Source organism: Porites lutea, chromosome 1, assembly GCF_958299795.1.
Source record: "Porites lutea chromosome 1, jaPorLute2.1, whole genome shotgun sequence".
Taxonomy (NCBI): domain Eukaryota; kingdom Metazoa; phylum Cnidaria; class Anthozoa; order Scleractinia; family Poritidae; genus Porites; species Porites lutea.
In genome coordinates this window covers 55,657,100-55,677,908 of record NC_133201.1, presented here as the reverse complement: position 1 = coordinate 55,677,908, position 20,809 = coordinate 55,657,100, and the positions used below count along the sequence as shown (strand labels likewise).

Here is a 20,809-nt window from a genome sequence, read left to right as displayed (position 1 = left end):
TTTTATTTTTGTAGGCGGGCACGTAAGGCTTAGAACAGTCGACTCCACTGTCCATACCATTTCCGCAGATAATAAACATCTTGACGAACCTTACGTGGGATGACCACGTTGAATACGTGCGCCGTAATATAAACAAGAAGCTGTACTACTTGTATTTTGAGGCGCATTAAGTTAGCATTATGTTCTTCAACTCTTTTTTTTTTTAACCCCTTTTCGACTACACTGATGTAATTTGGGGAGACAGGGATAACACTACTCTCATGGCTGAATTACAAGGGGCTCTACAATAAGTTTCAGAAGTTTGCGCGACGTATTTTAGATCTTTCTTCGCGTGCCTTTTCAAGCCACTAACTGCGTTATTTTTACTTCCAGTTATATTAATAACCTTTTTATACATTCGGATCAATGTTTAATTAATAGTAGTTTTCATAACTGTAATACTAGATCCAAGCAATAATCTGTATCTTCCGCGTCTTGAAGGTGGGGACATCAGACTAACTTTGCTGCAGATATTTGGAACACTTTGGATCTTTCTTTGAAGCAAATGCCCTCCATGGCAGCTTTTGAACGCGGCTTTTCTAACGCTAAATTTAATTCGTACTTCTATCCTGTATTATGGAGCATTTTATTTTGTACTCATGCTTTCATCCTGTATTAGCGCATTTTATATTGTAATATGATATATTTTTAGGTTATAATTTTTGTATTAATAACTTATTATCTTTTAGGTCCATAATTTAGTGTTATAAGAGGATCCCTCTGTAAGCCACTTAGTCATTGAATTTAGCCTCCTAATAAAATAATAAATTATTATTATTAATTGAGAACGTTTAAGCCTTTCTTCGTTTTCCTTTGTTTAGATTGCAAGAGTTAGATTTCCAGTCTGAAAGAAGGAAGGCTGGCTGGCTGAATTCTTTGAGCCGATCAAAAGTTAGTCCAGTCTCGAATTAAAATTAGCGCTAAATACAAGCATTTATTTAACGACACATTCATACAGGGTAATTAGCCTAGACATAAAGTAAAGTATTCACAAATTCTGCGGCAAGTAAGTGTCTTTAATTTGAACACAATAGACAGAGTAAAGTCCCTTGCAAACGGACGCAACATTGTTGGCCAGCAACTCCAAACATTGATGGGCCGAGTTGCTGCGTCTGTTTACACGTGGCTAAACGGTTTGAACGGGTTCAAACTTTGCGCAACAACTCTCATCAAAACGGAACAACGTGCAACATCATGCAACAGGGTGTACAAACGGACGCAACATGTAACATCCAACAATGTTGCGTCCGTTTGCATGTAGTATAATGGACAGATTTCCTTCTCGTTGGAATTTCTGAACATATTCAGAGATGGAGGCTAAGCTTGAAAAAAATGTGTCCTCAATTCTTTAATTCAGCAGTCCGTAGTGGACTCGAAACTGGACTATCATGTTATCGTGGAGAAAAGTAATGGCATAGTCCAACATTTTCCACCTTTTAACTGTGGTTTAGCAAATGCAGATTTAGTATCGCAGCATTTCGTAACTCAGGGTACTACTTTCTTTGTTTCCTTTGGCTAAGAGTGTGTTGATTTGACATCAGATCTATTAACACTCGAAGGATCTCCCATTACATGTTGGCCCTCTCTTACTCGGTAGACACTGTGAGTTAATGATCATTTTTCGATTGATGATATTGTCCGATGACACAAAAATACCTCTAACAAAAAAGGGGAGGTCAATCTGATCTCCAGAAAGACGTAGAAAAGGTTGAATATTGGTCGGGAACGTCTGATTTCGTCTTTGACGAAACATTGTAAGGCGTAGGGGATAACGACGGACGCACTCAAAGACTTGTCACTATGGTTTATTCACCGTTATTAAACCATCTGACAGTATTGGCATAAACCATTAATCATGAATTAATTAGTTCTTATTGACTTTGCCAATAAACACATGGTTTTGTCAACAAACACCACTATGTCCTAATTGTTACGTACATTCACTAGCTAAATCAACTACTGTTTATTTAACATTCTAAATAAATTTCCCTGAAATGCAAAGATCATTTCCCGTTAGTAATGATCTACAGAATTTGGAGTTGACACAGATGGACTTGTTTTTAGCTTTTTGACTTTAGGTTCATTTAAATCGGTATTTTTAGAATTATTAATTATTAACCGGGCCGCTTCCCTATCTAATATTATATTGTAGTATTTTGTCCTTTTTCCCCTGAACATTCATAGCATTTTTTACTCTTTTTATAGTTATATTTGATTGATCCCGCTGTAATTGGTCACCGCTATATATTGCGGTTTCCTTATCACCCAATTTTTTCTTTATCCTAAGTTACGTCAGTGTCACATGTCTTAAGCACTGTTCACACTACACCGGCATGAAAACCATACCGGATATGGCTTCAGTTCACAAATAAGAATGGTGAGCGAAGTTGCGTCAGGCCGATCTGGAAAGTGGAGCGTTACATTGCGGATAGCTTCTGTTGCCACACTTTGGTGTAGTATGAACAGATATTCACCGTAACGGACCGTGACGGAAGTGAAGGAGTAGGAGCTCGAACTGGAATCCGCTGAAACGGAAGTAAACATTTAGGAGCGAGGACTGGCATCTAGTTCACCAAGCTCTCTCGGCCAACCGTTCAGGCAGGGTGTTCGATGTGTGTTAACGACTTGTTCCAGTTCTCGGCAAGTTTGCTGTTCATACTTTACCAGATGGCTTTTCGTGTCGATATAGTGTGAAAGGCATAGCCTTAGTTTTTAAATTTTTCCTTTTACTAGTTGTTTCCTTTCGTTATCATTGTTAGTGAAGCTAATAAAAGAGTAAGAAAATAATTAAATATTCTATGATATTTTGCTTTATGTGACTTTTTAGCTAATTTGGGTCAGTGAAATCAGAAATGAAAGAAATTCTTTCCATAGTTAATCATTTACGTCCGATTTTTAAACTGGCAAGTGGTATTTGTACTACCATTCACAGCCATCTTTAGCCTGCGCAGCAAGCGCTTGGAAGTGATGGGCGAAAGAAAGAACGGCACGCGCGAGGGAGACACGCGAGGGGAGAGGGAGCGCCTGCAGGAGAGAACCATGAAAATCGTTTCCCGACCCCTATCCATTTACCTGGCAGCCGCTGCGTGATCTGTCAAAAATTTTGACAGAAAATGATTATTCGAGCAAATAATAACAATAGCGAAAGGTTTTTCAAATTGATGCCCCTGGTAAGTGCTTCATTTCATCAATCCGGTCCAGGTTTTGATGGTATACGTTCCATCGACAATCCAAGCCGCGAAGTTCTTTTTGAACAAATAATATTTCCTCTGATCTTCATTTCAACGATTCGACAAATCTTTGTCTGCCGCGGCTTCTGCTAATGCGTATTTGATGTCAAATCGTTCCTTTGTGAATACGGTTGAACACTCCTAATTTTCTTTTAGATCGCAGCCACATAGTCCCACTGACGTGACCCCCAAGATCTGAAATTCGACCTTTACTGCCTTAATGTCCATGCACTACATGTACTACATGTTTCCTGTGTTTCTTTGATTGACAGTTTTCTCGTCTTACTCGAACTTTTATCCCCTCGGGAGCCTTTCAACCAAAAGGAATTTTCTGTACTCTCAGAAAGCGAGTAAAAACGGGCAAGCGTCCCTCTCCCCTAGCGTGTCTCCCTCGCGCGTCCGTTCTTTCTTAGGCTAGGCGATTTTAGGCAATTAAACCATTTGTTAATTAAATGTTATATAAGACTTAGCTTTCTATAAATAACTCTCATGCAAGTTTAAATCGCAGTTTGTGCATTTGCGGATTAAGCAAGAAGAGAGATTCGAAAGACGTTTTGTTGTGACAACTGGCTCAAAGCAAAGCTTATAAGCCAATGTTGCCACAAAATTTCAGTCTAAACTTTCAGTTTCTTTTAACTGAATGCTTTTTAGATAATGATTTATCAAATTAAAAATAAGCAGTGTTTACTTTGTTGCCTTTGTTGTGCTTTTGCTTTGTGTACTGTTACGCATAGTGATTGGATGAAAAATCTGCTGGCACCACTTTTCAGCCAATCATGAGTTATTCCAAAAACCTCGTGAATCATACCTACAGGCTGCCTACAGCGGTTCGCTTTGTTGAATAAAAAATGATCCGCTAATAATGAATAAAGCAAAATGCAAACACGATAATGCTATCCTCTAGTCAGAAACAAACAAAAAAGCAAAAAACACCGTGAGAAATAAAAAAAGAAAGAAAAAGAAAAAAGGACGAACCTCCGCTGACGCCCACCTCTCTACAAAGGCCACTTTTTTTTCTTCCCGGGGGACAAAAAATCCATATATTGACTCTCGTTTAACACCTCTCTACAATGGCCACCACTTTACAACGGCCACTTTCTTCTGTCCCCAAGGTGGCCGTTTTAGGGAGGTTTAACTGTATATAATGTAGATGGCAAACTAATCCAAACGAAAAACAATTTGGAAAAGAAAAAATGTCCCAAATAAGATATGCACGATTATGACATTTTAAAGATAACACTTATTAGCATACACAAGTTTTTGATTTTCTATCATGAGATCTGAAACATCTTGAATCTTGAATGAGTTATTATGACAGTATTAAGTAACTGTTTCTTCACTCGGTAATTATGATTATAATCAATTACAAATCTGTCATGAAATATGGCTGTGTAGAAGACAACTTCCTTAGAAGACTTAAGGTGAAGAGATGATGACCTACAAGGATAAATAGGCTTTTTGTTTTTCAAAAATACCATAGTGTTAGTTGTCCCTCCAAAATTGTGCATAATTACCGTTTTCAATTTCTCTTGGGGCGATTGTAAGTCCCAAGAGAAATTAAAAACAATGCAAAATTTTGCAAAATGGTATTTCTGAAAAACGCCTTTAAGAATGATCAGCTGATTACTTAAGCAAATAATTCGACGAAATACAGTGACGCAAATTCTTGTATATCGGTCAATTTTTTTCAACTAGCTTTGCATTGCACATCGAGATTTTGACAAATTTAAAAGTATCTTTTAAAGTAATTGGCCTTTTTCTCTTGGACTAGCCTACATTATAATAAAGGGATAATTTACTGTTTATTCAAACGTTTTTATACTCATTCTTCGTAGATAACATTCACCTGGCCAGGGAGGTTTCTATAATCCATCCATTCCCAGCCGTAATACTTTGAGCCAGGAAGTTTGAAGGGAACGCTTCGATAGTAGACATTTATGTATTCATCTCCTTTCTTCTGCCATTGATACCAAAGTTTGTCCAAGAATGAATGGTGAAGAGGCATTTCTGGGGAATTTCCAGCTGAGCGCGGGCTTCTCATTGTAGCACCGATCCAGTCGTGGGGTTGCGCGTGATAGTAGTCACGAACAATTTTTTCAAATGTGAAAAAATCTTTCAGCGGTAGAGATAAAGTTTTTTTAACGTGTTCACTATCGCCAGTGAAACTGCGTCTCATGAAGTTCCTTTTTAAACACCCTCCTCCGGATATGTCCAGGACACTCCATTGATCCTTTCTGAAAGGTCCTGTCTCCACGCAGAAGTCATTATCCTTGTTGCCATTCCCTCCCAAACCATGATCTCCGGAGGCCCAAACGACTTCGTCACTAGACTCCTCCCACCAATGATGAGCCACTTGACTCCAGTCCCAGTAGGGTATTGTCACACGACAGTCGATTTTGCGCAGTAGGTTTTCAAACTCAACCAAAAACCACCGATGCCAGGGGAAAAAGATCGTAGGGGTGTGATGAAGAAGTTTGTTTGGAGCGTTAAGGTGGAGAGCGACCATTTTTTCGTAATCCTTCTTGAACAGAGGATCGACCGATGCCTGCTTATAAGTGTTGATATAACGTTTTCTGTCCTCAATGGTCATTTTGGTAAAATTCTTTCTCACACGATAACAGGTGGCCAGTTCCCCGTTCTTACATTCACATTGCTCTTCACACGAGTTGAGCACGAAGCTACCTTCTTCGCAAGCTTCTTTGGTGGGTTCGAGGTCTTCTTCGCTCTTTTTTGAATTGCCCTCGGAGACGATCCAGGCGATAATTAGGCAAACAATAAACCAATAATGACCAAGCCTCATTGTGTTGACTGCAATGGTAACACAAAATGAGACGAGAAATTTTAAAGGACATTGTGTAATGGTAATAGTTTAGTTTACAAACTGTTCGTTATAGAAAACAGCAATCAATTATAGCAAGTTGATAGCCATCTAACTTCTAAAGATTGACTTTAACCAACTGGTAGGGATTTAGGCCAGGCCATTCTAGCTGAGATGTTAGCAATTAGATATTGAGGAATGTTGCAAAGATAGTTGCTGGCACATTAAAGCCTAATTTGGTTTGAATAATCACTCCAAACTTGGTTACTATATATTTTCAGAAAGTATTGCAAGTTTTATCTATTAATATATCTTTTTCAGACCGTTTAAGTCTCTGAAGTCTTCGTCGGGTTTTTCTACAGGGCGTGGGTCTCGGATCACTTACATTCATTTTTTTCGGGATACAAAATAGATTTACAAGCTGATGGTACTGGACTTAACGAAGCTGGTTAGGATATTCAATCTATCATAAATGTTGCAATAAATCGTTTTTTCACAACTCCGGGGAAGCCGTTTCATCAACGACTCTTATTATAAAAGGAATAGCGTATTACAAACATAAGTTACGAAAACATCATTCCTGGATCATTCTTAGGGCACAAAATTGTTGTTTGCTGCTGTTGTTTTTGTATATGAAAGAGACAGATTAAACTAGTCCATCCGAAACTAGGAGGAATAATAGTCTGAGAATTTAATTTCTCAAAGACTAGTAAACCAAAGGGTTATTTCACCAAGTTTTCGCTGTGGCTTGAGATTTGTAAATGAGTCACTCACTCAGGGTTGTAGACCGGGGTCGACTTGCTCTGAAGTCGCCCGATATGAAAACGACATATCTTCGTTGTTGCCGAAGTGTTCTTTGATCAACTTTGGGCGTGCATTTACCCACGCCTCTTTGTGAGAGAACTCTGGGAATGAGTTTGTCATACTCACTTTCGTTACAGAAACATCAACCCTCGCTGATGATTATATCAGTTCTGCACTGTTGGTCGAGTGCCTCGATCATAAGCACTACGAGTCGAATGTACATTGTAAGCTAGGAGTATCTCGATTATAAGCACTTGTTGGGACGGTTTAAATTTCCACTAACATGACAAAAAAAGAATTGCTAATAAATCACGCTATTAATGTGTTTTTTTTTGTTTATACCCAAACTTTGAAAAGTATTTAAGTTTATTTACAATAGCAAAAAGCGAAGAATGGTTTACAGTGCACTAAAAAGTCGTCTTAAAGACATTTCACGCAGAAATTTTGGCTAATTTAGGCTTAGGGAAGGATAAATTCAAAGATGGTAAAGCCCCTTATTCAGGATTGACATTCTAAAACATTGATGTCAATGAGATATGAGTCACAGGTTCATCATTATGATTGGACGTGTCACATATCATGCTTACTGCGGTTTGGCTCAAAAATTAAATGGAATTTTGATTCTCACATCATGTTGTTTCTCACGCATTTTTTCTGCTGAAACGTTATTTGCAATAGTTGAGTCTGAGTCTATCAATTAAATCTTATTTTTAATCAGGAGCCTGCCTTCGCTGTGGAAAAGTAAGCTCACATTCAAAAACCTTTGATTTTGAATTCGTGACTCGCGCCTTCTAACACTTGTTTCTTCAAACAGATACTGGTATCTCAAACATTGCTCAGTGTACGTATATCTCGACTCTCTCGTCTGGGAAATCGTATCACTTAAATGAATCGCACCCGTTGTTTAGCAGACTACGAGTGGTCCCCCATTTTTCCTCAGGGATAGTAGAGTGATCGAAACGCTAGCACGCGTGAAAATCACCCCACGCGAGAAAGGCGAGACGCGTGTCACCGCTTCTCGCGTGGGGTGATTTTCACGCGCGCTCGCGTTTCGCTCGCTCTACTATCCCGGAGACAAAAAGGGGGACTACTTGTAGTCTAGTTGTTAAGGCTTTTATTTTTGGAAATTTACCAAGGCGTTCAAACAAACCATGTCACTACTTATCTTCCAACGGTCGTTTAAATTTAAAAAATGTTAAAACTCTTTTTCTTCGTCTTGGGGACTATTTTTCGTTTGTGTGGTTCTTAGAGTAGATAGGTACAGCCTTGACAAAGCTTAAAGGAAGGGTGCGAGGGGAACAAGGCAAAAGACCTCGGTTCACCTTTCGCGAGACTGTTTATCTTACTTTACGAACTACAAACAAACAAAACAATACTCCCGAAAAACAACCTGCAATTTTAGTATAATTATTAAAAACGGGGTAACAAAAGCGGGCATCTCGTTTATTGACGAAGCGAGCGTACAGCATTACAAAAAGCAGTGCTACAGTTTTACAAACTCAGGGAAAATTACAACAGTAAATAAAATAAAAAAAATTGAGGGGTTAATAGAAATGCCTCGATTGGCTCTTGCTTCGCTTGACAAAGCTTAAACAGTGTACTAGCCGCTTGAGACACCTTACAAACACGCCTTAAATACTTCTGCAGGATTACGCCAACTACACCGTAATTTTTAGGGAGTTATTATAACTCCAAAAATGGAGTAAAAATTTTAGGTACAGGATAACCCCTTTTTTGGGGTTATTTTAACTCCTAATTTAACTCCGAATTTGGGGTCATTTTTACTCCTGAAAAAGAGTTCTTTTTACTCCCAGTCTGGAGTTTAAATAACTCCGAAATGGGGTTACTTTTACTCCTTACATGGGTTGTTTTTACTCTTTTTGAAGTTAATTTAACTCTGAAAGTGGAGTAAAAATTTTAGGTACAGGATAACCCCTTTTTTTGGGTTATTTTAACTCCTCAATATCTGGGGTCACTTTTTCTCCTGAGAAAGAGTTCTTTAAGTAATGGTCCAGCTAAGAAGCAGGCAGAAAAACAATAGCCCGCGGCAATAGCGTCAGTTATTTTTCAGGCGCTAATTTCTCTAATCAAATTAAATCTGAATGCTCTGATTGGTCAATACAGCTAAAAGCGCGAAATTTGAATTTTAAAGTTGAATTAAGATAGCTTAAGACTCATTCGAACAACTTTTTATTTCGTCTATTGCTTTGTTAAGTTGAAAAATATAACATATCTAAAATTTAAAAGATTTCTATGCGCCAAACCCGAGGAAGTTAAACTGATATGAAATTACACGAAGATGAGCACAGTGTTACATCAATCAGCGACGTTGGGAACAACATTTACGTCGGCTCTCACAAAAGAAATGTCAAAACCATGATCGTAAACAGCAGCAATTCACTCTCACGTGGCGAATCTGGCGAACGCGCCAATGTCGCGCGTTCATATTCGGCCACCATACAGAACAACAACAAGTACACAAAATCAAATCTAAATGTTATCTAAATGTTCTGCTTTTGGAAAAAAAGAGGATGTTGCCCAGATAGAAAAAATTCCTGCATGTTCGGATAATCGGGTTTCAGAAAAAGCTCTCCTACAGTTTATCTGTTTTCAAGGTTTTGATATTACTCTATAAAAATCCTTCTCACAATCTCTCTCGTCCTTGGAAAAAATAAAGGCAAGCTACAGTCATGCTCGCTAGATCTTCCGTACCAAGAGAAACTCAAACACCAGTGAGAGCTATTTATGATACCTAAGCGGCTTCCGTCTCGGTATTCTCCGTCTCAGAACTCAAAGGTACAAAATGCAAACGTGTCACAAATTTCAATTCGCTCATTTTAACTTAAGGTCCAAGGCGAACTTCCATTTCGCTTGATGAAGCAGTCTAGAGAGAAAAAAAATCGAATGAAAGATGGGTAAAGATACACGGAATATGGAAGTTTCGAAAGGGGCAAACACATGAATAACACATAATGCGCGCGGAGGTGCGAAAATCTATTGAATTCAGCTTACCTCAAGCTCAAGTGTTCTACATCTCTTCGAGAAATAAATTCATCCTTGTAAAAACAACAAATCTTTCGCTTTCTCCTTTTATGCCCAGCTGTACTCCAATTTCTAGTGCCACAATTATTCTGATCTCCTCCTGATCCGGCCTGACAACGAAAACAACTACGCCGGGCCCAAATTCCCACATGGCGACTTTGCATGTCGAGGACGGCAGCAAACCATGTTTAAGAGCATTTTGACGATCACTCCGATGATAAAATACAGTAAATTTGAGATAAATATTCAATAAAGAAAAAATGCAGATTTTTTACGAAGAAATTGACGAGATTTCTTCGGGTAAAAGACAAATTTCCTAACATCTCAAGTGTCACACTAAGATGGGGTCACAACAAGGTCGCGCGTGTGTTGCACGTTTTCCGCTCTAACTTTTGATTGGCGCATAGAACAATGCTGAAACTTGGCCGTGAGGTATAAGACAGGGGAATGGGGAAAATAAAGCTAAAAAAAGGTGTTTTTGTCACGTTTCTGACTGTTTTTTTGGCGATTTTTGGATTTCGGCCAATCAGAACGCTTGATTTAATTGAAATTAATGATTAAAAGTTAGCACCTTTTAATCACTTTTGCCGTTCGCCTGCCTACCTTTTACACGGACCATTACTTAAACTCCTTTTTGGAGTTAAAATAACTCCACAAAAAATACTCCACTGTAAGGAGTTAAATTAGCCCCACTAGAGGAGTTAATATAACTCCTTGAAAATTACTGTGTAATATACATACTCTTCTGAAACTAACAGAACGTTACAGAATATATTTTTATTATATGGAGGAGAGTGTTTTACTGGGAACTCGTAGATTCCATACGCCACTTCATCCGGGACCCGAGTGGCGTATTTTCCGTATGTCACCTTTGTGAGTGTCGTATCGTTCAATGACGTCACGATTCCCGCCTTTTGCTTTTGTTGAATTGGTTTCTCCATATAATAAAAAGAACATTACACGTTGGCTCGAAGATATGAATTTTATGTTCGAGTGGCAAGAACAATATCTCACTCGTTCGCTTCGCTCACTCGTGAGATATTGTTCTTGCCACTCGAACATAAAATTCATATCTTCTCGCCACCGTGTAATATCCTCTATATATTCTAATCACACTGAAACGATTATGAAATATTTTGTAACTAATCTAAATAATCTCAAAACAAAGAATAGGAGCAAGCATCTCGTTGATTGATGTCCGCGTTCGTTCGAAATACAAGCCTTTGTTTTTCGTCTATCCGTCGCGAAAAGGAGGGCATGCTCCCAGGCATTCCTAGCTGAGACAGTGCAAACTGGGGATAAGAATCTTGACGACTTTCTTTGTGTGCAAATGAGCCTTGTGATGTGCATGCGGTTTGTTTTCGGCGATGACTGAAATGATGCATGTAAGTTAAAGACGTTTCGCTGATGTAATTTTCCCCGAATCGAGGCCCTTGATTTTCGTGTCATTATGCACGTGTTTTAAAAAGTAAATGCCCCGAGTAGGATGAGAAAATATTATTGTGGTGTATTGTGGCGTTACCTTTCGCAAAATATTGTCGCAATTACTGGAACTCTACGGTTAAATAGATTCACTTATGTGTTGATAGATTTTCGCAGATGTTAAGATGTGGAGTCGCGTTGCACCTTATAAATACTTGAGATATCAATAATTTAACCTTCGAGTCTGCCATTGTTTTGGTTTTCAAAGCCGGGGCTTTTCACTACTAGTGGGCTATAACATATAGCCTAGTAGCAGCTCAACCAATCAGAAGGCAGCATTGGTAATAGACCACTAGTTGGATTTTACTAAATATATTTATACCGATAAAAATTATGGTTACATCCGTTTTGAATGTAAATCCTTGAAAGAGTTCTCCTCACTGGAGCAATATCAATATGCAAAGATTTTCAAAGGCTTCACACCGGTGTGTAGCTAAGGCTTCCGGCCTGTTTCTCCTTGCAAATTTTAAGTTTTGAGGATTCGCATTATGACATATAACACTCGTTTTGTATTTCAAACGAAAACGTAGCTAACAGTCAATGAGAAGACACAAGGGGCTTGCACTGTAAGTATCCCAGAGAGCTCCATACAATTCCTTATAATTTTGTTATAAGGAATTGTATGGAGCTTTCGAGGAGACTTTTCTTCATTAGCTTAGGCGCGGCGGATTTTGTCACGTATGATCTGCGTGAGGTGTTTTTCCCGACACCCTTCTGTCAGGAAAATGTCATGATATGAAAGCAAAACAGACACGATCGCGTCGGCAGGCCGAAGGCGGCAAAAATAAAAGGCTTTTCTTCTTCCATTTCAGAGGCCAGTTTTGTTTCGATCTGTCCAAAAATCAGGTTTTTAGGTTGTAGGTAATAAAATTTTGTCTTATTCTGTTCTCAAGGACCTTTAAAAAAAGAGACAAACGAGATAATTGACTAGAGAAAGAACCGTAAAAACGTTTTTTTGGAAGGAAATATTTTTTAATTCCCGCAGCGATTTTGCGAAATCGCGAAGCGCAATATATTCAGTTTCTTCCAAAGCCCTCTTGATTAAGCAGTGTAATGCTATCACAACTAAAAATGAATTTAGTTTGTATCGCAAAAGCCGCGACAATAGAGTTGAAAAAAAAATGGATCGGTAAAATTAATAAAATCACCAAGAAACCGTCTCGCGGGAGCTTTGTTAAACAAACCGTTGGTACGAGTTTATTTAACCTAACCTGGAAAAGGAGACATCTGCACGCAGAATACATTTCATCCTACATGTAGTTGTGATTTCCAGAACGGACCTCGGGAGCCTCATTGCCGTAATATCTTCTACATTACAGAAACCACAGCAGAATCGCCCTACTCGCGTGCTAACTTTCCGCTCCAATTATCACTATACAGTACCAGTGAATTGCTTCAAAATTTAAAGCGGCCGAAACTTATTTCCATCAGCGCGTAGCTAGTTAGTTAAGCAATAATAATGCACAGCACTGTAAATAACACGGTTCTAGAATATCTGACGGCTTCGCGTTTTGTTCGTCGCTGCATGCGATTTAATCGCTTATAACCTAACAGAAAATGTAAATGTACCTGAAGGAAATACCGTGTATTACCTTACCTTAACGCTGTGATGTGTGTAAATTTGTCTTTTGCTATGGTTTTAGACAATACGACTTCTCCTGACTATGAATTGTGCGTCAAAACAAGCGCGATAATGAAATAGTCGAAGTGCCATGGTGTAGCACTTTATGACAAAGTTTTAACTGGAAACCTTGTTACCATCTGATGTACACTTTCAAAGGCAACAACAACCGCCCGCGCAACAGATACTTCCTCACCTCACTACAGGCTAGCAGATAACCAGTAAACCTCACCATGGTAAAGACTCTCATCTTGAACTCCCTCAGGAACTTATATCTTTTTTTAGAATCATTAAATCCTTACTCTAAATAATACCTAATTATTTACTAGGATACGATTAGAACATGCCATAAGATATCATTAATGTTGGCAGATTGCTCGAATCGCTCCCCGACTGGTAGTCTGTCGTTCTTTTCGTGGAACATCAATGGGATCTTTGCTAAACCCCTTGGTGATAAATTGCAAAAAAATGAATGTTTGAATTTGATATGTCAATTTGATTTCGTAATTCTTTGTGAGACCTGGAAGGAGACGATTATCGACGTAACAGGATATCGATCGGTAGTTTCAGGCACCTCAACATTAGGAAACAATGGTCGCAACTCAGGAGGAGTTGCTTTACTCTAGAAAAATGAACTCCGTAATTGGGTATCAATAGAAAAAATAACTCCTAACTTTCTGTGGTTCAAAATTAGCAAAAAGTACGTAAAAACCTCAGAAGATATTTATGTTTGTGCCTTTATGTTCCGCCTAACGGCTCAAAATACTTTCTCCATGAAATGTTTGAAGATCTTGAAAACGACATTGAAACTTTTTACTCTCAAGGATCGATTCTTCTCATGGGTGACTTTAATTCTAGAACAGGAAAATATTCGGATTGTGTAAGCCAAGAAGGAAACACTATGATTACCAATGATCAGTCTCATCTTTCTTTAGGTTGCACTCATAGAAATAGTTTTGACAACAACATTAACAATCACGGCAAACGCCTTCTTGAAATCTGCAGAAGGGTAGATCTTAGAATACTTAACGGTAGAGTTAGTGGAGACTCCTTAGGAAGAGCCACATTTCATGGAAAGGCTGGAATAAGTGTCGTTGATTATGCCATACATGTATGTGATCAAACGTTATTTTCACACATACTAAACTTTATTGCTAAAGAGCCCACGCATTTATCGGATCATAGTCCACTGGTGACCTGGTTATGTACTGACACCGATATTCGTAATCAAGATCCTTCACCAGAGAGTGATACTTTAACACGATTACCAAAACAATTTATGTGGGAAAGTGACTCTACACCAAAATTCAAAGCAGCTCTTCAATCTCCAAATTTGCAAATGAAAATTCATGAATATTTAAGTGACATCAATTCAGCTAAAAATGTTAACACTTCCGCGGAACAGGTAGAAAATATTCTTATCACAACGGCAAAACGGTGCCTAAAGATAAGAACGACGAGACGACATAAACGCACCTATTCACGCTCAAATAAAAAATGGTTAGATAAGGAATGTCGCTTAAAAAGATACGAATTAAGGAAATTGTCAAATGAAAAACACAGAGATCCCTTAAATACCACTCTGCGTGAAAAATATCATATTGTTTTGCAGCAGTATAAGAAATTACTCGCACATAAAAGAAATGAATATTACAACAATAAACTTTCAGAATTAAAGGATATAACACAATTTGGATACTAAAAAATTTTGGAATTGCTTAAAATCAATGGATGACACTATAAAATACAATTATTTCCAGTGTCTACATTCTAATAAGCCACTTACTTCTGAGCAATAGAAAGTTGTCAATGAGTTAAGAACACGAGAAGACGTCTTAATGCAATCACGACCTCTAGACTACTTCATAACAGAAGCTGAAATAAGCAAGGCAGCAAGAAAATTAAAGAATAACCAATCTGCATACGCCGACAAAATAAGAAACGAAATGATTAAAGCTAGCTCACCAACACTGCTATCTGTTTACCATAAACTTTTTAATACTGTTCTTAACTTAGGAACAGTGCCTAAAAATTGGTGCAACGGTCTTATAACTCCCATATTTAAATCTGGCGTAAGAAATGACCCATTAAATTACCGCGGGATTTGTGTTTCTAGTTGTCTAGGAAAGTTGTTCTTTTCAATTTTAAACCAAAGACTTCTTGAACACGTCACTTCGCTGAACATACTCCACAAGTCTCAAATCAGCTTCTTACCTAAAAATCGAACATCAGACCACCTCCTAACATTACGAACTCTTATAGACAAGTACGTCCACTGTCACGGTGAGAAAGTATACGTTTGTTTTGTTGACTTTAGAAAAGCCTTTGACTCAGTCTGGCATGACGCACTTTTATTTAAATTATTACAAATTGGTGTAGGGAGATGTTTCTATAAGTTAATCCAAAACCTATATTCAAACTCTTCGTGTGCATTGAAAATAGGTACGAGTCAAACAAAATCTTTTAGCTATTCACGAGGCGTACGCCAGGGCTGTATTTTAAGCCCCTTACTTTTCAATTTATACGTTAATGACTTACCGTCCGCATTTCAAAATACTTTATCAGACCCTATCATCCTTCCAAATGGTACCAAATTAAATTCGCTTTTATATGCTGATAATTTAATTATTATATCACGATCTAAAATAGGATTACAGAACTGTCTCAACACATTATCCTCTTTTTGCAACTCTTGTATGTTAGATATAAATTCCATAAAGACCAAAGTTATGGTCTTTCAAAAACGAGCGAAGAAAAACTCCAATCTAGAATTCCATATAGGTAAAGAAACCATTGATATTGTCCATGAATATACATATTTAGGAACCCGTATCTCCTCAACCGGTAATTTTAATATCTCTCTCGAACACTTGAAAGAGAAGGCTCTGCATGCTCTTTTTAGTTTAAGAAAACACACAAACTTTAGCAAATTAAAACCTTCTCTTGTTTGAAAATATTTGAAACGATGATTTCCCCAATATTATCATATAATAGAGAAATTTGGGGTGTATATGTAAAACATGATTTTAAAGCTTGGGACAATACCCCAATTGAAAAAACACACTTGAAATTTTGCAAGCGTTACCTAGAAATAAGCAATAAAGCTTCAAATGTTGCAAGTAGAAGTGAATTAGGACGGTTGCCATTAATTATTAATATTTATAAAAACATCCTTTATTACATATTGTATCTTCTGCGTAAAAACGAGGATACTATTGTTAAACAAGCCTTTCGTACTTCGCTAGAACTTCACTGTAATGGTAAAAATAGCTTTTACCATAATCTTATGAAAATATCTGAATATTACTAGGGTATCTAAAAGATAGTAATGCTGCGGCACATTCTGTTGATACTGGCATTAGTTAGGCAGTGAGACTTAAAAGAATCAAAAATGTCATTGAATGTCCTATTTACATGTTGGGAAGTACTAGAATAATTACTATCAGTCTATAGAAAGAACTCGTGGGAACTTTGTTTAGAAAATGTCAAATGGTTATCAACTCTGGTTTTCCCACAGTAAATTGTAGGAAATAATAGAAATTCAGATTGTTTATATTTAATATACGGTGCACGATATTTTCTCTGGAAGCACAATACTTTTCTTGTTGTTTGTTGCACTTTATGAAGTAATAGTTATTTAGCTATATATTTATAGAAAACAACAACACAAAAAACGGAAAAAAAAAGAAAGTAGGAATAAATAATTGGGTAGGACTCGAACCTTCGACTCGACGCGACTACAACTAACCACTACACCACAGAGGCTGAATACGTAGTCTTCAGGAAAAGTCTTTCATTTTATTCCTTTTCCATGAAACTTCCGCCGGCAAGATGATCGCCAGCCGCATTAACCGAGCTATTAACAGTGAAAAAACAATGTAAACGGATATTCCAAGGCAATGAATGAACGAAAGAACATAATTATGCTTTTCAAAACGCCAATACACGTCCTCGTCTGCAACGTAGGACACAAAACATATGTTTTGTTATCTCGATTTCCGCTGTTATTTTGAAGCGAATGGTCCAAATCACATCCATTTTCGGCTCATCAGTTTCTTAAGAATAGCATTGTATGACATTTTCTCACTTTCACATCACCTTCTAGCAAGCTGGAATTTTTATATCCCCCGTGTTGCGGAGTCAAAGAGCAAATGCTCATCTTCTCGTCAGGTTTAACACCTGGACGAGTCAAAGGCTCTTGAATTGAAATCCAATCCCCAAGTTAACCATCGTACTCATCTGAAAGACTCCTGCGCGTCTTAAAATTTGGTAAGACCTCTAACTGTGCTGTAGAAAATTTGTCACAAAGAAAACTCTAAGTCTGAGCAGCGAACGATGCACTCTCTCACCCACCGAACTTCCCCGTGTTTTTATTTGAGTTGTTCGTGGCGCAATGCACTCTGGTTAAATGCAATGCATTGTGGTAAAAAGTGTGGTTAAATGCAATGCATTGTGGTAAAAAGTGATGAATTCGAGAATTCGTCGCCACTTATATATTTCCTTTAAATCCTGATTATGTTGCTGCTCGCTCCCTTTGGTCGCTCCGCAGCAGTGACCTCCCTGATTTTGATCCTAATAATTTAAGTGAAGCTAAGATCAAACACTATATAGATATAATAAAACAAAAATACATTGCATATTGGCAACATACAATCCATCATTCTAAGAAACTACAATTTTACAGCTTATTTAAACATGATTATAAAATTTCAAGTTATCTAGACTTAATTAGAAATTCTGCTAATAGGAAAGATTTAGTGAAAATTCGTATAAGTAACCACAAACTCATGATTGAAACTGGAAGATATAATCAAACTTCCCGCAACGATAGATTCTGCCCTATTTGTAACTCTGGTATAATTGAAGACGAATTTCATTTTCTCTTCCATTGTCCAAAATACTCAATCCCAAGGGAGAAATTCTACAATCAAATCCAACAAAATTTTGTCGACTTTAATCAGCTATCTTACACAGAATTAATAATTAAATTGATGAATTCACAGAATTTTTCCGTAAATTCACATTTGTTGAAATTTGTCTCATTATGTAATGATTTACGTAATAATTTGTTATCAAATCATGCTGATGACACTTGATTGACTATAGTAATCATTGCATTGCATTATCATTGTTATGATTTGTTTGTTTGTTTGTTCTCTTTTTATGTTAAAACTTTTGCAATACTGTAACTACATAATTATAGTCATGCAAATAAAGCTTATGTTGTTGTTGTTGTTGTATAGTCTATGTTTGTAAGCTCTGCCTAAAGAATCACTGGTTTACACTGCACCCATGGGTGTGCCACCTAAAGTGCAGCCTATGTTTGTTGGCTCTACCTAAAGAATCACTTGGTTACACTGCACCCATGGGTGTGCCACCTAAAGTGCAGCCTATGTTTGTTACCTCTACCTAAAGAATCACTGGCTTACACTGTACTCACGGACGTTTGCCTCGCGCCCTCTTTAAAGACAAAAATGCTATAGTCTGTTTGGCCAAAAATCAAGCTTTGTTTCCCCTAAAAATTCGACACCATATTAGGGCCCCGAAAGACGTTGAAAGTTCCTCCATAATAGAAGAGTGTTTTGCTAGAGTTAACAAACGTTTGGCTAACATGAGTTTCAATATAAAGGTGCAAAAACTTATCAGCACAATTATAGCACATAAACATTGTCATCAAACTCCTGGCATGTAGCCTGAATAAGCCAAGCAAATATGAATAAAGCATATAACGAGAAATATTCGTCAAATGGTCTCGTTAAGTAAATTATACTTCACTTTGCGAAAGAAATTTATCGCTTGTATCCGTGTTACGCATCGAAAAAGCGAGGAGTCATCGCATGACATTAGGTAACAGAGGTAATACTCACGAGTTTCACGAATTCCAATTCCACGATTTTTCGCCGAGTAACAAATTTAAAACTTCAATTCTTACCTTACAGTGGTCGGTTCACTTACCTTACATTTGCCAACACTAATAAACATGAACAAGACGATGAAATCCGGCACTCTTCTTTCAGAAGTAGCAAGCCGCATGACTAAAATCCACCGATATGCGCTGCATTCTCGCAACAAATATAAACATTTGTCGTGAAGAAAATACGACGAGGAGGAAAAAATGCCAGATCTTCGCCTCGGCAATGTATTCCAGCTACCAAGCCGGCGTATCTCCAGAAGATGGACTCGAAGTGGGACAAACCTTGTGATTTTTTTAGGAGCGCTTTGCGCGCAAACTAATTTATTCTGGCGCGAAATGAAGATTAAAAAAATGTATCTGAAATCTAATACACGACAAGAAAATTTTCGCACTTTCGAGGAGAGCGACATATTAAATGGGATTAAGTCGGATTAGCTGCCCGCGGAGAAAACATCCCTGCGTGGGATGGTACTTCCAGTAAAAAGCCTCTGTGTCCTCTCGGTGAGGCGGCGGCCAGCAGACAATAAAAGTTATCTCCAAGCAAGCGAAACTCAACGCTACTAAGAACGTTCTTGTTTGATTAACAAATTCGTGAATTCGCGAAGCGTTTTTAGACAATAACATGGACGGTAGCGGAATGTTCCCTTAGTCATTTCAAGTTAAGTTTGTCATAGCTTTTAATTTAATTAATAGCAAATTCAGAAACTTTTAATTGCCAACTCAGTTGACATAAGCAAAATTTTCGGTGCTTCACTCCCCCATCGAACGAACAACTCAAATTTTTTCAAGTTAAACGCCCTCTCGTGGATTTTTCGAAATGCATAAAATAAGTAATGCTGGAAGGCTATGACAGGCAGTCATGCCTTTCACAGGTCTGGTACATATATGAACGGCGAAAAATGAAACTAAGACGAAAGGAAACAATAGATCGATCGAGCAACAAAACTGATGAAATGCAAATAGCCAAAAAAGATCTCTGCACCGTTGGATGTATATACAAATGGCTATGTTTCTTCGCCGCCTTTTCAAAAACAGTATTGTCACCTTTTAAACTTGTGAACTCGAGAGAGAAAGTGGTCTTTGTAGATAACCTTCTGTATACACTGAAATTGCCATTGTAAGGCAAATTGAACTGAAATGGTTACAACTTGTAATGAATGAGTTCTTTTGGAGTGTATGAAAACTGAATACAATGTCTGACTTCAGCAAAGCGGATGCGAACAGTAACCTCAAACCTTTTCGACCTAAATATATAAGAAAGAAAGAGAAAAGGTGCCATATTTTTCTTGTGGTGAAAACAAACGAAAGGTTCGATGTTACATTCTTGCTTGCGCAGCTAGTTGTCTGTAATTATTTCCACGCCTTTGGATCAAAGTGTTTATCCAAAACCCAACTTAACTTAATTTTCAGATAAACTTACCTTCAAGAACAACAAAGCGCGCTTTCCTAAGAAAGATTTCCGAGGATGCGTTTTGTCTGACTTGTAAAATTGTAATAAATATATATTTGGTTTCTTTGCTGAGAAAAGGACATGTACCAAGCATAATTAATTTTTTGTAACCTACCAACGGCCCTTGAATATTGCGATTTGATTTTTAAAGTACAGTAACATAACCTGGTAACAACTGACTTAGAGACTAAAAGTACTTCTTCGGGGCTGTTTTAAAATCGCTAAAAACGAAGGAAAATTATGCGAGTCGAAGGGAAAATCTCCCTTGCCCAAGTGGGCTGGTCCGTGTGGTCGATTCACGTTGTTTGCCTGGTGCTCGATCGATGCGGATTCCTATAACTTCTTTTTTGACAATCCACTACATATGTGCGTTATGTAAGTACAAATAAAGAACACACGATCAACAAAA

At 37.7% G+C, this 20,809-nt stretch overlaps 1 protein-coding gene and 1 long non-coding RNA gene across 2 annotated transcripts; both read right to left on the bottom strand.

Annotated features, from left to right (window-relative positions):
- Positions 1-1,868: 1,868 nt before the first annotated feature.
- Positions 1,869-20,509, bottom strand: LOC140922345 (tyrosinase-like). Its single transcript, XM_073372338.1, has 2 exons — positions 20,371-20,509; positions 1,869-6,077 (listed from the first exon to the last, which is right to left on the bottom strand). The coding sequence occupies exons 1-2, from the start codon at positions 20,492-20,494 to the stop codon at positions 5,092-5,094; spliced, it is 1,110 nt and encodes a 369-aa protein (XP_073228439.1). The 5' UTR covers positions 20,495-20,509; the 3' UTR covers positions 1,869-5,091.
- LOC140940124 (uncharacterized) lies at positions 9,066-10,084 on the bottom strand. The gene is made up of 2 exons (XR_012166302.1): positions 9,904-10,084; positions 9,066-9,775 (listed from the first exon to the last, which is right to left on the bottom strand). It is a non-coding gene; the product is annotated as an uncharacterized lncRNA (long non-coding RNA).
- Positions 20,510-20,809: the final 300 nt, after the last annotated feature.